The sequence below is a fragment of the Nyctibius grandis genome, chromosome 24 (genome assembly GCF_013368605.1).
Source record: "Nyctibius grandis isolate bNycGra1 chromosome 24, bNycGra1.pri, whole genome shotgun sequence".
NCBI lineage: Eukaryota > Metazoa > Chordata > Aves > Nyctibiiformes > Nyctibiidae > Nyctibius > Nyctibius grandis.
This window is the reverse complement of record NC_090681.1, coordinates 2,271,609-2,285,902: the sequence shown is the minus strand read 5'-3', so window position 1 is coordinate 2,285,902 and position 14,294 is coordinate 2,271,609. Positions and strand designations below refer to the sequence as shown.

Genomic DNA, 14,294 nt, shown 5'->3' with positions numbered 1-14,294 from the left:
GCAGGCCCCGCGGCTTCCCCGTCGCTGATTGGGCGGCGGAGCGGGCCGGCGCATGCGCAGTGCGCGCCCGCTGGGAGGCCGGGGCCGGAGCCGCTGCCCTCAGCGCGGAGGCCGGCGGGAGGCGGGGGGGCCGCGCGGGCAACGGCACCGGTACCGGCGAGGCCGCGCCGCGCGGGGAGGGGGCCGCTCCGTCCTCCCTCCCCTCCCCCGTCCCTCTGATGTACCGCGGTGCCGCCGGGTCTTGCGCGCTGATTGGCTGAGGAGAGAGGGGAGACCTGCGTCAGACCGCTGGAGCTGACGCCACGGGGGTGCGTGCATGACGTCATTGCGGTGCTGGGGGGGAGGGAGACGTGTGTCTGCTTTTGACGTCATGGGGGGGGTCACACGGGGTGAAGGCAGGGGCATTAACGGGGGGCAGCGGGGTACCGGGGGGTAGTGACCGGGGGGGCACGAGGATACGGAATGGGAGGTCGGTGTTAATTAGGGATGGGGCAAAAATACTAATGAGGGGGGTAGGGCGGGGGCACTGGGGGGGCAGGGCCCGGGGTGCGGCAGGGAGAGGGGTTTGGGGGTGCCGGTGTCACGGGAGCGGGGGGCAGGAGGCTGCGAGGGGAGCGGGGGTGAGGCGGGGTGAGAGCGGTCGCCTCCCGCCCGGGGTGCGGTGCCGCGGGGCCGGTTGTCGCCCGCCGGAGCCTCGGGAAGCGCACGGGAGTTGTGCTATTTACAGCAGCCGAGGAAAAAGAGCGCCCGAGGCTGTGGGGCAGGTGTGGGGCGTGAAGCGGCGCTGGCAGGGCCGCCGTGGGACGGGGCACGGCCTCAGCCCGCACGTGGGTGGATGACACATGTGCTTGGCTGCTGCCACCGCTAATTTTCGCTGGTGTTTTTCCTTCGTAAGCCCTGTCCTGGGCCGTTCTCTGAGGAAGAGCCGAGGTCTCTGCGTAACTACTGTAAAAGGGCAAGACGAGCTGTTCACTTCTCGTGGGACAGTCCCTTGCCTCTAGACCGGGAGCACTGGCTGCCCCTGCTCCTTAATTAGTGCCACAACTAGAGCAGAGGGTGCAGGGGGGAAGGGTGAGAACGTACCTACCCTGCGGAGGGAGAGAGGATGAGGAGAGAGGGGCTGGGATTTGGGCTCGGTCTGTTTGCGTTGGCTCCTGGCGATGCTGGTTAATCTTCTCAGTGCTGAGCAGCAGCTCTGCCGGGGAGCGGCCGGCTTTCCTCAGCCGGGTGTGCGGTTTTAGTAGGTGCTGACCTTGCTGCTGTTGAGGCTCTGGTCTCTGCATCCCCCGCTGCAGGGAGGGGGTTTCTCTGTCAGCGTGCACAGACCACCCCGAGTTTTTAATTCCAAGAGTAAAACACAGTGGGGGCAAGGGGGGAGGACAGCCAGGGCTGAGGAGGTTGTGCCCAGCAGATTAGGAGAACTGCGTGCTGTCTGCGAGTTGGGAGGTGCTGCTTCACCCTAGGAGGGGCTGCTTCATGCTCTCCTCAGCTGGAAGAGGAGTTATCCTGATACGGAGACCTTTGCAGGGAGGCACAAATTGAAAACAAAATGATGCTTTCCTCAGCGCTGCGGGTGGGAGTCTCTGCGAGAACAAGTTCCTTCCCAGGCCAGGTTGATGCCTCCTAAAATCCCCCAAACTGTTACTTGTTAAAATTAAGTCTAGTTGCTGTTTCTCTTTCTCTAGGGCTTGTTGAGACTGAGCGGGGAGAAAGGTCACGATGAAGAACCAAGGCGGGGAGACCAAAGCTGCCCCGCGGCCCGCTGGCTCTTCCAAAATGAGCAGCGGGCTGGTGCTGGAGGAAGGCGACTCGCCGGAGGCTGCGGCACCCCTGGAAGGTGGGGAGTGCCCGGGGCTGGGGCCGCTCCCTGCCTGCGGCTGCTGGCAGTGCTGACAGCCCGAGCAGCGAGGCACGGGAAACGCGTGGGGGTGGGTTTTGAGCCAGGAAAGAGTCAGGCTGGTGCTTTCTCTCTGTGAGGGTGGGCCGTTGTATCCAGCGCTTTGTACTTGTGGTTTCTGGGGCAGAAAATCCTGGTTTCTTCCTATTTCTGTGTCCGTACAGTTCTGAAGTAATTCCTGCTTCCTGACCAAAGCACGGAGTTGATTCTCACCTGAAAACGATGGGTTGTTTATTGTTGTTTATATCTTAAGGGTCCCATTCAGAACATGTCAGACAGCCCTTCCCTTGGGGCAGCGTTATGTTCAGCGACCTGGCCTGTTACTGGCACTTCATAAAGACAAAAACCAGGTTTAATCGAGTAGGTGCTTGGTTAAAATTAACCTCGCCTTGTATTCTGATGCCTGGTGAATGTGGGGTGTAGGAAACACACAGTGAGTAGATTTAGTTTAATAACCAGCTGCAAGTCTCTCACTTGGCGGAGCTTTGGAAGCGAAGCAGGGTACTGCAGGGTGTGTTGCCTGCTCTTTCCCTGGGCGTCCGCTGTTGGGGACAAGATACGTTTGATCTGAGACAGTCCAGCTGCTCTCATGTGAGGAGAGAGGCTAACTCAGGTTTACAACCTATTGTAATGTAAAGAAGCCGGGCTCTGGGGATGGTAGCAGGCAGTTCAAGCTCACGCACAACCTGCTCTCGTTAAAGGACGGTGGGGAGGGGGGGGAATTTTTGCTCTTGACAGATGTCAGGGGCTTGGTCATGCTTTGGTGATCAAAAGAGAGCCCGTTCGGAGTGCACCTCCATTGTCAGGGCAGCTGGCTGGAGACGCCGCCAGAACAAAGCAGCTTATGTCGCTGGAGTTCAGCTGGCCCCGGTGCAGTGGGGTGCTCGGGAACCCTCCCCTTCGCCGCGTGTTTATAGAGACCAGAGAACGGACAGCGTGGGGGAAGCCTTATGCTTTTGTGTCGCCATCTCCCACAGCTCCTCTCACGCAGGAGGACACCAAGTCCTCCCGGCCCGCCGTGCGTGACGTCTCCGAAGAGCTCAGCAGGCAGCTTGAGGACATCCTGAACACGTACTGTGTGGATGCCAGCCAGGAGGGTCCGGGCGAGGACGGCGGGCAGAGCGAGCCCGCGGAGCCAGAGGAAGCCGAGAAGTGTTGTAGCGAGTCCCCGAGGAATGGGGACCAGGAGCCGGGCGGCCCCGAGATGAACGGGGAGAAGGAAAGCACGAAGGGGACCGAAGAGTTTCGACCTGGCGAGGAGTGTGGGGAGCGGGATCAGAAGAAGGCTCAGGAAAAGAAGAAAGCCAAGGGCCTGGGTAAGAGATTCCCTGCTGTGGTGGTGCTGCCAGCCCGAGACCCTCAGTGCAGATGTTGATTTTACACTGCACTAATTGAAATAAGCGCCTCGGGTGCGTGATGCGCAGCAGCGTTTGGGAACAGCTCAGCATCGTGTTTTATGGTATGAGAGGAAACGTACCGAGTGCTGCAGAGGCACTGACTGCTCCTGGGTGCTGCTGCAGCCTCTGAACTCTGAGGATTTCTCTCCTGCTGGGCCCAGCTCTCTCTAGCCAGCCCAGGGGTGGTTTCCTGCTCTGAAAACCAGGTCTCTCCCCAGCTGCATCAGTCGTTCACCCCCTGTACACGGTGAAACCTGTGGGGCAGAGCCCTGGGAAGGCACTGGAGGTGGTAGCTCTGGCCCAGGGCAGGCACAGCTGTGAGACCTGGTTTGTCTCTCCTGTCTGTGCCCTTACGAGCCAGAACTCTGTGGAAGTGATTTTATTTTGTTTATTTGTTTTAATTCTGTGTCTCATTCCAGGAAAAGAAATCACTTTGCTGATGCAGACACTGAACACCCTGAGCACGCCAGAGGAGAAACTAGCAGCGCTGTGCAAGAAATACGCTGAGCTGGTGAGTGCTTATTTCTTGGTTCCAGGCTGTGGGGCTGGGGGAGGACCTGCAGCAGCGAGCAGGGGACCTGCCTGAGGAGGCAGAAGGTGGTTGTAGAGTTTTTTTCCTTGATGTTGAGAGGGACAGTCCAGGACCACACATGTAGCTTTGCAGTGTGTGTTCTAGGACCTCTGTGGTGCTGGATATCCAAATACCAGAGGACAGGTCTTGCTTGGTCCAGCCAGGTGGTGGTGTTTGCAGAGGTGTAAGCATGGACAGGAGTATTTTTGGCAAATCTGTGTGTAAGAGGACTTCAGATCTGTTTTCTCTCTGCTCTTCTAACGTGGAAGCTGCATCTCTTGCCTGTCCTGGCCCAGGAGTGTTCAGTCTTACACTTCAGCAGGACAGGAATTCAGGACAAAGGCCCTGTCCGGGGGAATCTCGGGCTCTGCATCAGTCCTGCTTTGCTCAAAAGTGGCGTCTTTTGCGTTACAAAGCTCTTCTCTCAGAGCATAGAGAGCACTTCTTGGGTCCCTGTGTCCCCTCATCGGGGCACAGCATGTTGCCCTGGTCTGTCTTGCTGCATCTGTGCCCTTTGCTCCCCTGTCCTAGCTGGAAGAGCACCGTAACTCCCAGAAGCAGATGAAGATCTTGCAGAAGAAGCAGACACAGCTGGTGCAAGAGAAGGACCACCTGCAGAGCGAGCACAGCAAGGCCATCCTGGCCCGCAGCAAGCTGGAGAGCCTGTGCCGGGAGCTCCAGAGACACAACCGCACCCTCAAGGCAAGTGTCTCCTGGGTGCTGCTCCAGGAGCTGCTTCATCCCCAGCACTTGGATCACTTGCTGTGAGCCATTTTGGCAAACTTAACCTTCACCAATGATCACCCACAGTCTACCATCCAGGGCAGTGCTTTAATTTTGCTGTTAACCATCTGTATCCACAGAGCCTGAGTGTTAGTTCAGGATATATTCACTGGAGAAAGGGAGGGGAAAGGCCCAAAGTCGCTTCCTGGTTGATCCAAGCAGTAGTGGGAGGCTGGGTGGGTTCAGAGCATCACAGTTTGGGCATCCCCTACCTGCCCAGCACAGAGGCTGACGTGTCCCTGCTGTCTCTGCCCTCCTCACGCAGGAGGAGGGTGTCCAGCGTGCACGGGAGGAAGAAGAGAAGAGGAAGGAGGTGACATCCCACTTCCAGGTGACGCTGAATGACATCCAGCTCCAGATGGAGCAGCACAACGAGAGGAACTCCAAGCTGCGCCAGGAGAACATGGAGCTGGCCGAGCGGCTCAAGAAGCTCATCGAGCAGTACGAGCTGCGGGAGGAGGTGGGTCAGGGCGGGAGACCTTGGTGCAGGGCTGCTCTGGTACCGCCGTTCTGCCCAGTGAAGCGTGTTCCTGCTGCTGGAGGGGAGAAGGGGCCTCTGGGCTCTGGGCTCTTCCCTTGGGGTTGCTGCCTGGGCTGAGCGTGTTGGTGACTGGCGGTGTTCCCTTGGCAGCATATCGACAAGGTGTTCAAACACAAGGACCTGCAGCAGCAGCTGGTGGACGCCAAGCTCCAGCAGGCCCAGGAAATGCTGAAGGAGGCAGAGGAGAGGCACCAGCGGGAGAAGGACTTTGTAAGTCTTGCAGCGATTCTCTAATGGTTGTGAGCACTTTGCTCCCTCTGCGGAGGCTTGTTACTGTTGGATCCCAGAGCGTGGAGCCCAGCTCGGCTCCAGTGGTGCCAGGCCTGCTGCGTGCCCAGCAGTGACTGCTCCCCCAGCGGCTTCAGGAGCACGGCTGGAGCCCTGCTCTGCTCTTTGGGTTTCCCCCAGCCCGCTCCCCTCTCCAGGCCAAGCGCCAGCCGTGCCGGGGCATGTTGAGAGCCTTCCCTGGGGGCAGCCAGGTCACTGCTTTTGCTCTTCCCCAGCTGCTGAAGGAAGCTGTGGAGTCGCAGAGGATGTGTGAGCTGATGAAGCAGCAGGAGACCCATCTCAAGCAGCAGGTGAGTTACCCGGTCTGTGTGCTCAGCCTGGTTATTTGTTTGTTTTTTTCCATCCTCCCTAAGCAGGGAACACCCAGAGTTTTCCAGTTCCTTAATCTGGAAAACACAGGGGCAGGATTGCTCCTGAGTTTGGTGTTGATGGGCCTGTGTCTGCACGGTGTGAGCTGAGAGTCCTTCAGCAATTCTGCCTTCTGGGAGAAAGGGGTTTTTACCAGCGCATTTCCCAGTGCTGGGAGCAGTCGTGCGATCATACCGTGCTGAATCAGACCCAGCAAGTGCCTCCTGCCAAGGCCAGGAGATGTTTGCAGAACACATCACTCTCTGAGCATGGTTCCCTACCAAAGAATTTTTCCACATTCTCCAGTACCCAATGTCAGCAGAGCCAGTTTGTTTGCTGTAACGTCCAGTCACAAGATCACTAGCTCAGTTCTTGGCTGACACCTCCCCTCTCCTGGGGAGGGCTGTCAGGAGGTGCCATGGTGAGCAGTGAAGAGCTGTAACCCTATCTCTCCCCGCAGCTGGCTCTCTACACAGAGAAGTTTGAAGAATTCCAGAACACCCTTTCCAAAAGCAGTGAAGTGTTCACAACATTCAAGCAGGAGATGGAGAAGGTGGGTAACACTTTGGCTGCCCAGCAGAGCTCGCATGGGCTGGGGGCACTGACTGTGTGTCTCTCCTTGATGCTTCTGCGAGCTGGAAGAGCCGCAGCTCTGTAGTTTGTTTAGTTTTGCTGGTGTTAAAACCAGCCACGAGCTGGCTGCTTGTAGGAGGTTAATACCATCCTTGTGCCGTGACTTCTGTGTCCCACCCGTGTCAGAACAAGCAGCACTGTCTCTCCTGGTGTGTTCTTCCCTGGTCAGTGTTTCCCTCTGGAGAAGCTGACTGCAGCGACACGAGGAGACATTTCCCAGGACAGCAGAACCTCGCTGTCTGCGCTGGGAAAGCGGGTGAGATGTGACTGCAGTGCTCTGCGGGTGGCTTATTTGTTCCCTTTGTGTCACTGTGATTCTGTAGATGACTAAGAAAATCAAGAAGCTGGAGAAAGAGACCACTATGTACCGCTCTCGCTGGGAGAGCAGCAACAAAGCTCTCTTGGAAATGGCTGAGGAGGTGAGGAGGCTCTGGCTGGGATGTTTGCAGCAGGCGGCTGGAGCAGCGGGATGTGCTGCGAGGTGTTGGGCAGGAGCTGAGGGATGGCAGGACAGCTCCTGCCTCGTGGCAGGCCTTCAGGGTGGGGGTGGGTTGTGTTTTTCCCTTCAGCTTAATTTTCCTCCCTGTACGTGGTGGTAGGAGCCCTCTGTCACATGGCAGAAGTGATGGTTAATGAACTGTCTATTTGCAGAAAACCCTTCGGGACAAAGAGTTAGAGGGGCTTCAGGTGAAAATCCAGCGCTTGGAGAAACTGTGCCGAGCCCTGCAAACGGAACGCAACGACCTCAATAAGAAGGTGCAGGACCTGTGTGCCCACGCGCCCCGGGCAGACACGGACCTGCTGGAGCCTTTGAAGGACCCAGCTCGGGACGGCTCGGAGGCGGCGGGAGGTGCTCCAGGAGAACAGCGTCTGGCTGAGGATTGCCTGCACTCGGGGAAGCCGCCGCACAGCACGGATCCTGCGGAGAGCCCGGGAGAACTGAGCATAGGAGCCTTGGGGCCGAGCGGGACTGAGGAAGGCGGCCGGGGCGGTGACTGAGCCCGCGGCGCGGCGGGCAGAGGTAGGGCGAGGGAGGGGAACGTGGATGTTTCCGTAGACTCGATCTGATGTCCCTCTCCTGGTCCTTGGACAGGCGTGAGAGGACAGCCCTGAGGATCTGAGATCTCCCAGCTTAGGGTTTTGGAGGGTTTTAGAAATTATTTTATATATATATATAAGATCCATATATGATCTATAAAATATGTGCAGGGCAACGTACACTTTATATATGGATATCCATGGAAACTAGAATGACCCACCTCCCTGCGTGTGCGTGAATAACTGATCTGTGGAGACTCAGCCCGTCGTCCCTTTCACTAAAAGACCTTGTCGTTGGCAGGCGGCGACTCCCCCAAAACCTCGCGCGGCCCCGAAAGCAGGCGCGTGGATCTGCCCCGGCCGCGGCGCTGGGACAGCCGGATGCGTCGCCGCCTCCACCTTCGCAGCGTGGAGTGAAAGCAAAGGAGCTGAGCAGGGGAGGACCGAAGTGTTCCCCAGCGCTGGATTCTCCTTCCCTCCAAGGCTGGAGGGAGCTCCGGGACTTGCTCTTGTTTCCTCCTGCCCCGGCTGGCAGCTCGCTCGTGGGTGAGCTGAGCCAACGAGGGCGAAGAGGCCGTTTCCCCTCCTCTGTGTGGGTTTTGTGTATGGAACAGGGACAAAAAGCAGCAGAGAAACGGGGGGTGCCCGGTTCACCCAGGCCTCCCACGGGGCCTTTGCTCTTCCCCAACTTGCCCATGTCTCAGTAGCCTTATGATTCACAGTTGCCTCTTTGCTATACGCACATGTGCACAAGTGTATTAAACAGTTAATCCAAAGGTCTCGTTCCCAAGTGTTTTGCACAAGCGCGTGCGATCAGTTGTGCAAGGGGACCGGGGAGGTTCCACCTGAGCTCCTCTGCCCTCATGTCAGGCCCTCCCTGGCCCATCCCTGGGTGCTGAGCAGGCAGGCTCGGAGGCGGCCGCGGAGCTGGGGCTCCAGGAGGACAAACCCCGCGTCTGCTCCACAACCTGCTGCTTGAGCCGAGTCACCAGAACCAGCACAAGGACCGTGCTGCGGTCTGGGCCCTTCCGCTGCGTCAGACCCCGGGGGGATCCAGCCCGGCCGTGCTGGTGCTGTCTCAGCCCCCCCTTTCTCCTTTCCCTCTTGCCTTTTCCAGAAGAGCATCTCCAGGTGCCGCTGTGGCTGGGAGGGTCCCTGTGGCCTCTGCCCGCAGGACCCCGTTGTGCTGGGAGGGTGTTTATGGACAGAGGTGGGGTCTGCTGGCACAGGGCTTGCGGGATTTCTCCTTCGTTTCTGTTTTCGCTCTTCCTTCGGGAGACCTCTCCTTGCTTGGAAACCTCCTTGCTGCAGCTTCTCTTTACGACAGAATTTATTTTCAGCATCACTAGTGGCATTGAACCCCCAACTGGCCCGTCCCTGGCATCCCCATTGGCTCCAAAACGTCTCGGATTGGCTTAAAGTCCTGCAAGGATTTAAATAAGAAGCCATGTTTGGGTCTGCAGACGCCAGGGGGACGGGACCCATCTTCAGTGAGGCGGATCCTGTGATCACACGAGTCTGGTGACGCTGGGGGGGACCTGGGGTAAACCCCGGCGGCCTGGGGCGGCTGAAGGGGGTGGCAGGCAGTGACCCCAGGTTTGCCGGGGGACCCCTGGGGAAGGCACATGGGGACGGCGCCTGTGGCCCATGCCAGGCTGTGCCAGCGCGGCCGCTGTGCAGGACCATGGGCCGCATCCTGCCCTCTCCCCTGTGCTCACATGGAGCTGATGCCAGCGCTGTGGTCAGGACCAGGCCCGGCCATCCTGCACCCGGTGTGTCCGGCAGTGCCGCTGCCCTGGGGACGCGCTGGAGGAAGTTCCCTTTCCCTTTAAATGCAAATCCCAGCCCTGGGGCTGCAGGGACGAGTGTCCGGCAGGCTCAGGGTGTCCGGCGGGCTCCGGCTGTCCGGTTGGCTCCGGGTGCCCGGTGCGCTCGGGGACGGCCGTCTGGCAGGACGCAGCTGGGTCGGCACCGCAGGCTGGACCAGGGCCTGGCGCAGGTCAGTCCACCCGCTGCGGTCGTGGAGTTGAGGAAGGGCGGCCAGAGGCTGCAGACAACGGGCTCCCGCAGCCCCCGCCGGCAGCCCCGTCCCACCGCCGCGAAGGGCCCTGGGGTGCGGGGGGCGCCCGGCTGGAGCCCCCGCGGCCCCTGCCCCGCTCTCGCCAAGGGCAGCCGCGGTCGCTCGGCCCCGGCGCGCGCGTGGCTGAAATCCTCTTTTCTGCAGCGCTGGGGAAGACGCTGAAAGCCGAGGCCAGGTCGGCAGCTCCCAGCGGCGGTTCAGGCCCCGGCTTCGCTCCGCGCCGCCATGCTCCAGCGCAGACGCCGGGATAGCGCAGCCTGAGCCCGGGGAGCGGGGCCTGAGCTCCTGGCTTCAGCCCTCCGGCTGCCGCAGCCCGTGGTGCAGCCCGTGGGGCGCCGCTGTGGCTCACGCGTGGCCGTGGCCGGCACGCCACCGCGCTGAGGGTCCCGGCGCTCCTCTTGTGCCACGGGCTGAGGCAGAACCGTCCTCTCCTGGGACGAGAGGCCCTGCGCAGGGAAAGGGCCACCAAGGGCTGTGTCCATCCTGTGCAGGGTCCCCACCCCGTGGCCCCAGTGCCCCCGCGCCCCTCAGGATGGAGGACCGGAGGAAGAAGCGGAGCCCCAAGGCCTACCTGGCCCCACCGGCGCCCGCCGGGGCCCCGCGGCCGCTACCCACCAGCAAGAGCACGTCCTTCGCGTTGCCGCTGCCCACCCTGCCCTCGCCCAGGCAGCGTGCCCGGCTCCGGCGGTCAGTGCCAGCGTGGGGGGGGGTGACCGCCAGCCCCCACGGCCCCTCCGGTGTGGGGCCTGGTCAGGTCTGGGTGGTGCCAGCCTCTCTGTTCCCCGTGCAGGATGAGCAAGGAGCGGGTGCGGGTGGGCGGCGCGGGGGCGGCACGGGGGGCCCCGCTGCAGCACAGCTTCCTCACCGACGTCTCCGACGTCTGCGAGATGGAGGGGGGGCTGCTCAGCCTCCTCAGTGACTTCCACTCGGGAAAGCTGCAGGCCTTCGGTGAGGGGCTGGGGGCTGGGGGGGGCAGAGGAGGCTGGGGGGGCCCGGGGCTGGTGGGCCATGATGGCTCCTGCCTGTGCAGGGAAGGAGTGCTCCTTCGAGCAGCTGGAGCACGTGCGGGAGATGCAGGAGAAGCTGGCGCGGCTCCACTTTGGCCTTGACGTCTGCGTGGAGGAGCTCCCTGAGGAGCAGAAGAAGGCAGCAGCCGACAGGAACCTGGACCAGCTGCTGGCACACGTGAGTGTCACCCCCCTCGCCCCCGGCCCCTCCGCCATGGCCGGGAGCCCCACTGGCCCCGGCCTCCCCGCCAGCGCCTCAGCCTCTGCCTTTGCCTCCCGCAGCTGGAGGAGCTCAGCAGCTCCATGTATCCTGGGCCGGGCGTGGGACAGGGGCGGTGGCGGTGGTGACAGCGATGGTGGTGGCAGCGGTGGTGGTGGTGGTGACAGCTATGGCAGCGGTGGCAGTGATGGTGGTGGTGGTGACAGCGATGGCAGTGGTGGCAGTGATGGTGGTGGCAGGGATGGCGGTGGCGGGGGTACGCGTGTCCCCGTGGCGCTTTCCCTTGACCCCTGCTCAGACAGAAGCTGCACCTGGCAGAGAGCCCCGACCCCGAGGACGCGGCAGCCTGACCCCGCGCCCGGCCCGGCCCGGCTGGGGGGCGGCCGCCACCAGGAGACCCAACGGGAGCCGCAGCCGCACACCGGGGCCACCCCCCGCCGGGGAAGGGCCGATGGAGGCCACACCGGTCACGCAGCGAGGCCCGCCGGGCCCTGCGGGGCCCCCACCGCCACCCCCCGCCGCCATTTTGCCGGGACCCGCAGTGACGGGGGGCGGTGGCGGGGGGCGGGGCTTGGCGGCGCGCGGGCCCGCCGTCCCCGCCCCGTCGCGGCCCGATGACGCCATCAGCCGGCGCCCGGTTGCCGCGGGGGGCGGTGGCGGCGGCCATGGCGGCGGCGCTGGGGCCGCAGGCGGAGGCGGAGGGGTGGCGGCGGCTGCTCCGCGCCGTGACCCGCCTGCAGGTGCGGGCCCGCCCGGGACGGGGGTCTTGGGGTGGCGGGGCCGGGCTGCGCGGGGGCCCGTGGGGGGCCACGGCGGGGTCCGGCTGGGGAGGGGGCATGGCGGGGGGGGGCCCTGTGGGAACGGACGCCTGGGGAGGGTCCCCGCGGGGCGACACGGCTGGACGGGGACATCACGGAGAAGCGAGGGGGCTGCGCGGCTGGAAGGGGTCCCGCGGGGGTGTCGGGAGGGGGCCCGGCTCCAGCCGGCGGTGCCGGCGCTGCCTCATTAAAACCCGCCTTGGATCCAGACGTGGGACGCGTTTGCTCCTTGTGCGCCGGGCCGTGTGTCCCGGGGGGGCAAAGTGGGCACGGCTGGGGGCTAGGGGGGTGCAGGGGGTGGCTGGGGGGCGAAGGGGGGATGGCTGGGGGGGGCAAGGAGGTGCAGGGAGTGGCTGGGGGCAGGGGGGTGAGGGGGGGACGGCTGGGGGTGCAGGGGGAGGCGGGGGGTTAGGGGGGTGCAGGGGGGTAATGGGGGGGACGGTTGGGGGGCAGGGGGAGGCGGGGGGGCTCTCGGTGGCCGCAGCAGCACCCTCGCCCCGTGCCCGCAGGCCTGCGTCAGGGGTTACCTGCTGCGGAAGCGCTTTCGGAGCCTGCAGGCAGAGTACGAGGAGGTGGTGCGGGAGATCGAAGGAGACCTGAGGCACCTGGAGTGGAGGGGACAGTTCCTGCCCCGGCCCATGTTTGTCCCCGAGGTCTGTGCGTCAGGAGGCGCAGGGGCTTCTGCAGCCCCGTCTGAGGTGGGGAGCGCTGGGGCACAGCAGATCTGTGTGGGTGGTGTGGCTGGGCAGGCTGGGCAGTCGCACCCCAGATGGTGCTTTCGCAGCGTAGTCCCAGGATCCTGTATGTCCACCAAACTAATAACAACGTAGCCCTGGCCCGTAAGACTCTCCCTGCTTTATGCCCCTGAGACCCCCACTGAGGATTTCTTCCTCTGGGTGAAGCTCAGCCTCAAGTGAAACGCCCGACCTGTGCAGGTGACTCCTGTGGGTCTTGTCCCTGGGCGCCCCACTGGTTCAAACCAGAGCGTGTCAGTGGTGTGGTGGGTGTGCTCCTAATAGCAGGTCTCTGGCTGGGCCAGATCTTTCTATTTCCCTTATATTTCCATCTCTCACGTGTTGCCCTTTAGAAGCCAACACAAGGGGAGCACTCAGGTCCAGGGGAGGCTGTACCAAGTGACGAGACCAGCGCAGAAAAACCGCAGGAGGAGCTTGACGCCTCTGAACCAGAACGGGACCGGGACTGTGGTAGCGTGAATCCTGCAGCCCCGCTGCAAAGCAAGCAAGAACTGAGCTCCGCAGGGGAAGGCGACGTTGTGACCCCCCCAGATCTCGGGGCTGATGCTGATAGAGGCACTGAAAAGGGGTGCAGCAGCCCAGCAGAGAGCGAGGACTGGCAGAACGACAGCAGCGTATCCTCTGTGTGGGCCAGCACTAGCCTGGAGGCAGAGGCCCTTGAAGGCTACCTGGGTAAGAGATGGGAGGCGGCGCACAGCCTGCGTGGGCTGAGTGACCTGGTGGTGAGCGAGGGGGGCACGGTGGGTCCTTGGAGAACCAAAACCTTGAGAACATCTTGGAGAGGTTAGAACAACTCAGTGTAGGAGAGACAGTAGGTGCAATCTGAATATTTGTTCTAATAATAGGTTATTCTTCCATTTCTTTGCAGAAATTCCACTTGAGGACATAAAGAACCTTCCTCGAACTCGATCTGGTCTCCAGTCCTACAGAAATCACTTGATGATGGAGTTGCTGTGGTTGCAACAAGCTATTGCCAGCCGTGAAAACGTGAGGGCCTGACCCTGCCTCTTCCCAAGCAGCGGGTCAGACCAGTGCCTGCCTGCAGCCATCTGTGGTGGGACTGGGGTTGAACAGTGATGGTTCACTGACCCAGGGATTGGATCAGATGGTGGCAATGCCCTTTTTTTCCCTTCTCTGTGGGGAAAAAAAAAAAAAGGATGAAGGAAAACGGGAGCTGTTTAGATCTGGTTAGAAGCTTTGCTCCTGGCCTGCTCTAGGGACGTACTTCTGGGTCTCTGGGATTTCATTGTTAACGCTTGGTTTTCTTTCTCTTGCAGTACTTGATGCTGAAACAGAGGCTGGAGACTCCTGACCCATAGGAGGGCATTCCCGGGCACGTGGGGCATTTGTGTTGGGGCAGAGCTGCAGCACCACAGTCGCGACGTGACCTCACGGGCCGCAGCAGCTTAGGGGACCTCCAGCTCATCTCTGCAGAACTGTGGGTGACCCGTATCGGTATCTGAGCTGTGTATTTGGGATGGCTCTGCACGTCACAGCTCTGCGACAGCTGGGATCTCCAAGCGCTCGTGGCAGGCTTTGGGGAACACCTAGCTGAAGTACTAAGTTAGGTGGAGAGTTTCGTAACTTCCCTGTGCAGTTGGTGGGGAGCGATGGCACAGCAAACCTGACCTTCAGGAGAGGAGGCTTGGGTCCAAGCTTGCACATCTCTGGCCGTGGTAACATCTCTGTGTGACAGTCACCTGGACTGGTGCTTGAGGGAGCAAGTAAGGACTTGTGGGGTTTGACACTGTCTATACATTGCTCTAGTTCAAGGGCGTTTGAGGTCCCTCAGAAAGGGACCATATGGCCGATGTATCTTTCTGTTCCTGAATAATGTTGACTTGTTTGTGAATAAAAAGCTTTCCTGATGCTTGTCTCTGAGTCTGTCTATGCCTGCCTGGCCTGCCCTCCTCTTCTG

The 14,294-nt window shown here is 61.5% G+C and overlaps 3 protein-coding genes across 6 annotated transcripts; all 3 read left to right on the top strand.

Moving 5' to 3' along the window:
- Positions 1 to 85: 85 nt before the first annotated feature.
- On the top strand, positions 86 to 8,272 carry TXLNA (taxilin alpha). The gene is made up of 12 exons (XM_068417675.1): positions 86 to 308; positions 1,686 to 1,837; positions 2,875 to 3,213; positions 3,714 to 3,805; positions 4,397 to 4,567; positions 4,914 to 5,108; positions 5,280 to 5,399; positions 5,693 to 5,767; positions 6,286 to 6,378; positions 6,782 to 6,877; positions 7,110 to 7,479; positions 7,798 to 8,272. The coding sequence occupies exons 2-11, from the start codon at positions 1,720 to 1,722 to the stop codon at positions 7,455 to 7,457; spliced, it is 1,647 nt and encodes a 548-aa protein (XP_068273776.1). The 5' UTR covers positions 86 to 308; positions 1,686 to 1,719; the 3' UTR covers positions 7,458 to 7,479; positions 7,798 to 8,272.
- Positions 8,273 to 9,337: 1,065 nt separating this feature from the next.
- Positions 9,338 to 11,368, top strand: CCDC28B (coiled-coil domain containing 28B). Of its 3 annotated transcripts, XM_068417697.1 has the most exons (7): positions 9,460 to 9,495; positions 9,721 to 9,751; positions 10,068 to 10,263; positions 10,367 to 10,524; positions 10,607 to 10,761; positions 10,866 to 10,888; positions 11,102 to 11,368. In XM_068417697.1, exons 3-7 carry the CDS (start codon positions 10,109 to 10,111, stop codon positions 11,151 to 11,153), a joined length of 543 nt encoding a protein of 180 aa, XP_068273798.1. In that variant the 5' UTR covers positions 9,460 to 9,495; positions 9,721 to 9,751; positions 10,068 to 10,108; the 3' UTR covers positions 11,154 to 11,368. The 3 variants fall into 3 exon arrangements, with proteins under 3 accessions (XP_068273796.1, XP_068273797.1, XP_068273798.1); XM_068417695.1 differs by having other exon boundaries at positions 9,338 to 9,495; positions 9,721 to 10,263; XM_068417696.1 differs by lacking the exon at positions 9,721 to 9,751 and having other exon boundaries at positions 9,415 to 9,495.
- A 39-nt stretch (positions 11,369 to 11,407) lies between these two features.
- On the top strand, positions 11,408 to 14,245 carry IQCC (IQ motif containing C). Of its 2 annotated transcripts, none has more exons than XM_068417701.1 (5): positions 11,408 to 11,543; positions 12,131 to 12,274; positions 12,709 to 13,048; positions 13,245 to 13,363; positions 13,654 to 14,245. In XM_068417701.1, the coding sequence occupies exons 1-5, from the start codon at positions 11,418 to 11,420 to the stop codon at positions 13,693 to 13,695; spliced, it is 771 nt and encodes a 256-aa protein (XP_068273802.1). In that variant the 5' UTR covers positions 11,408 to 11,417; the 3' UTR covers positions 13,696 to 14,245. The 2 variants fall into 2 exon arrangements, with proteins under 2 accessions (XP_068273802.1, XP_068273801.1); XM_068417700.1 differs by having other exon boundaries at positions 12,131 to 12,319.
- Positions 14,246 to 14,294: the final 49 nt, after the last annotated feature.

Bases quoted from the DNA above. Each gene is read 5' to 3' on its own strand.
- IQCC (XM_068417700.1), top strand. From the start codon at position 11,418: ATGACGCCATCAGCCGGCGCCCGGTTGCCGCGGGGGGCGGTGGCGGCG. The intron at 13,049-13,244 runs GTAAGAGATGGG...ATTTCTTTGCAG, and splicing joins GGCCCTTGAAGGCTACCTGG to AAATTCCACTTGAGGACATA. The intron at 13,364-13,653 runs GTGAGGGCCTGA...TTTCTCTTGCAG, and splicing joins CTATTGCCAGCCGTGAAAAC to TACTTGATGCTGAAACAGAG.
- CCDC28B (XM_068417695.1), top strand. From the start codon at position 10,109: ATGGAGGACCGGAGGAAGAAGCGGAGCCCCAAGGCCTACCTGGCCCCA. The intron at 10,762-10,865 runs GTGAGTGTCACC...TGCCTCCCGCAG, and splicing joins TGGACCAGCTGCTGGCACAC to CTGGAGGAGCTCAGCAGCTC. The intron at 10,889-11,101 runs GTATCCTGGGCC...ACCCCTGCTCAG, and splicing joins GAGGAGCTCAGCAGCTCCAT to ACAGAAGCTGCACCTGGCAG.
- TXLNA (XM_068417675.1), top strand. From the start codon at position 1,720: ATGAAGAACCAAGGCGGGGAGACCAAAGCTGCCCCGCGGCCCGCTGGC. The intron at 3,214-3,713 runs GTAAGAGATTCC...GTCTCATTCCAG, and splicing joins GAAGAAAGCCAAGGGCCTGG to GAAAAGAAATCACTTTGCTG. The intron at 5,400-5,692 runs GTAAGTCTTGCA...GCTCTTCCCCAG, and splicing joins ACCAGCGGGAGAAGGACTTT to CTGCTGAAGGAAGCTGTGGA.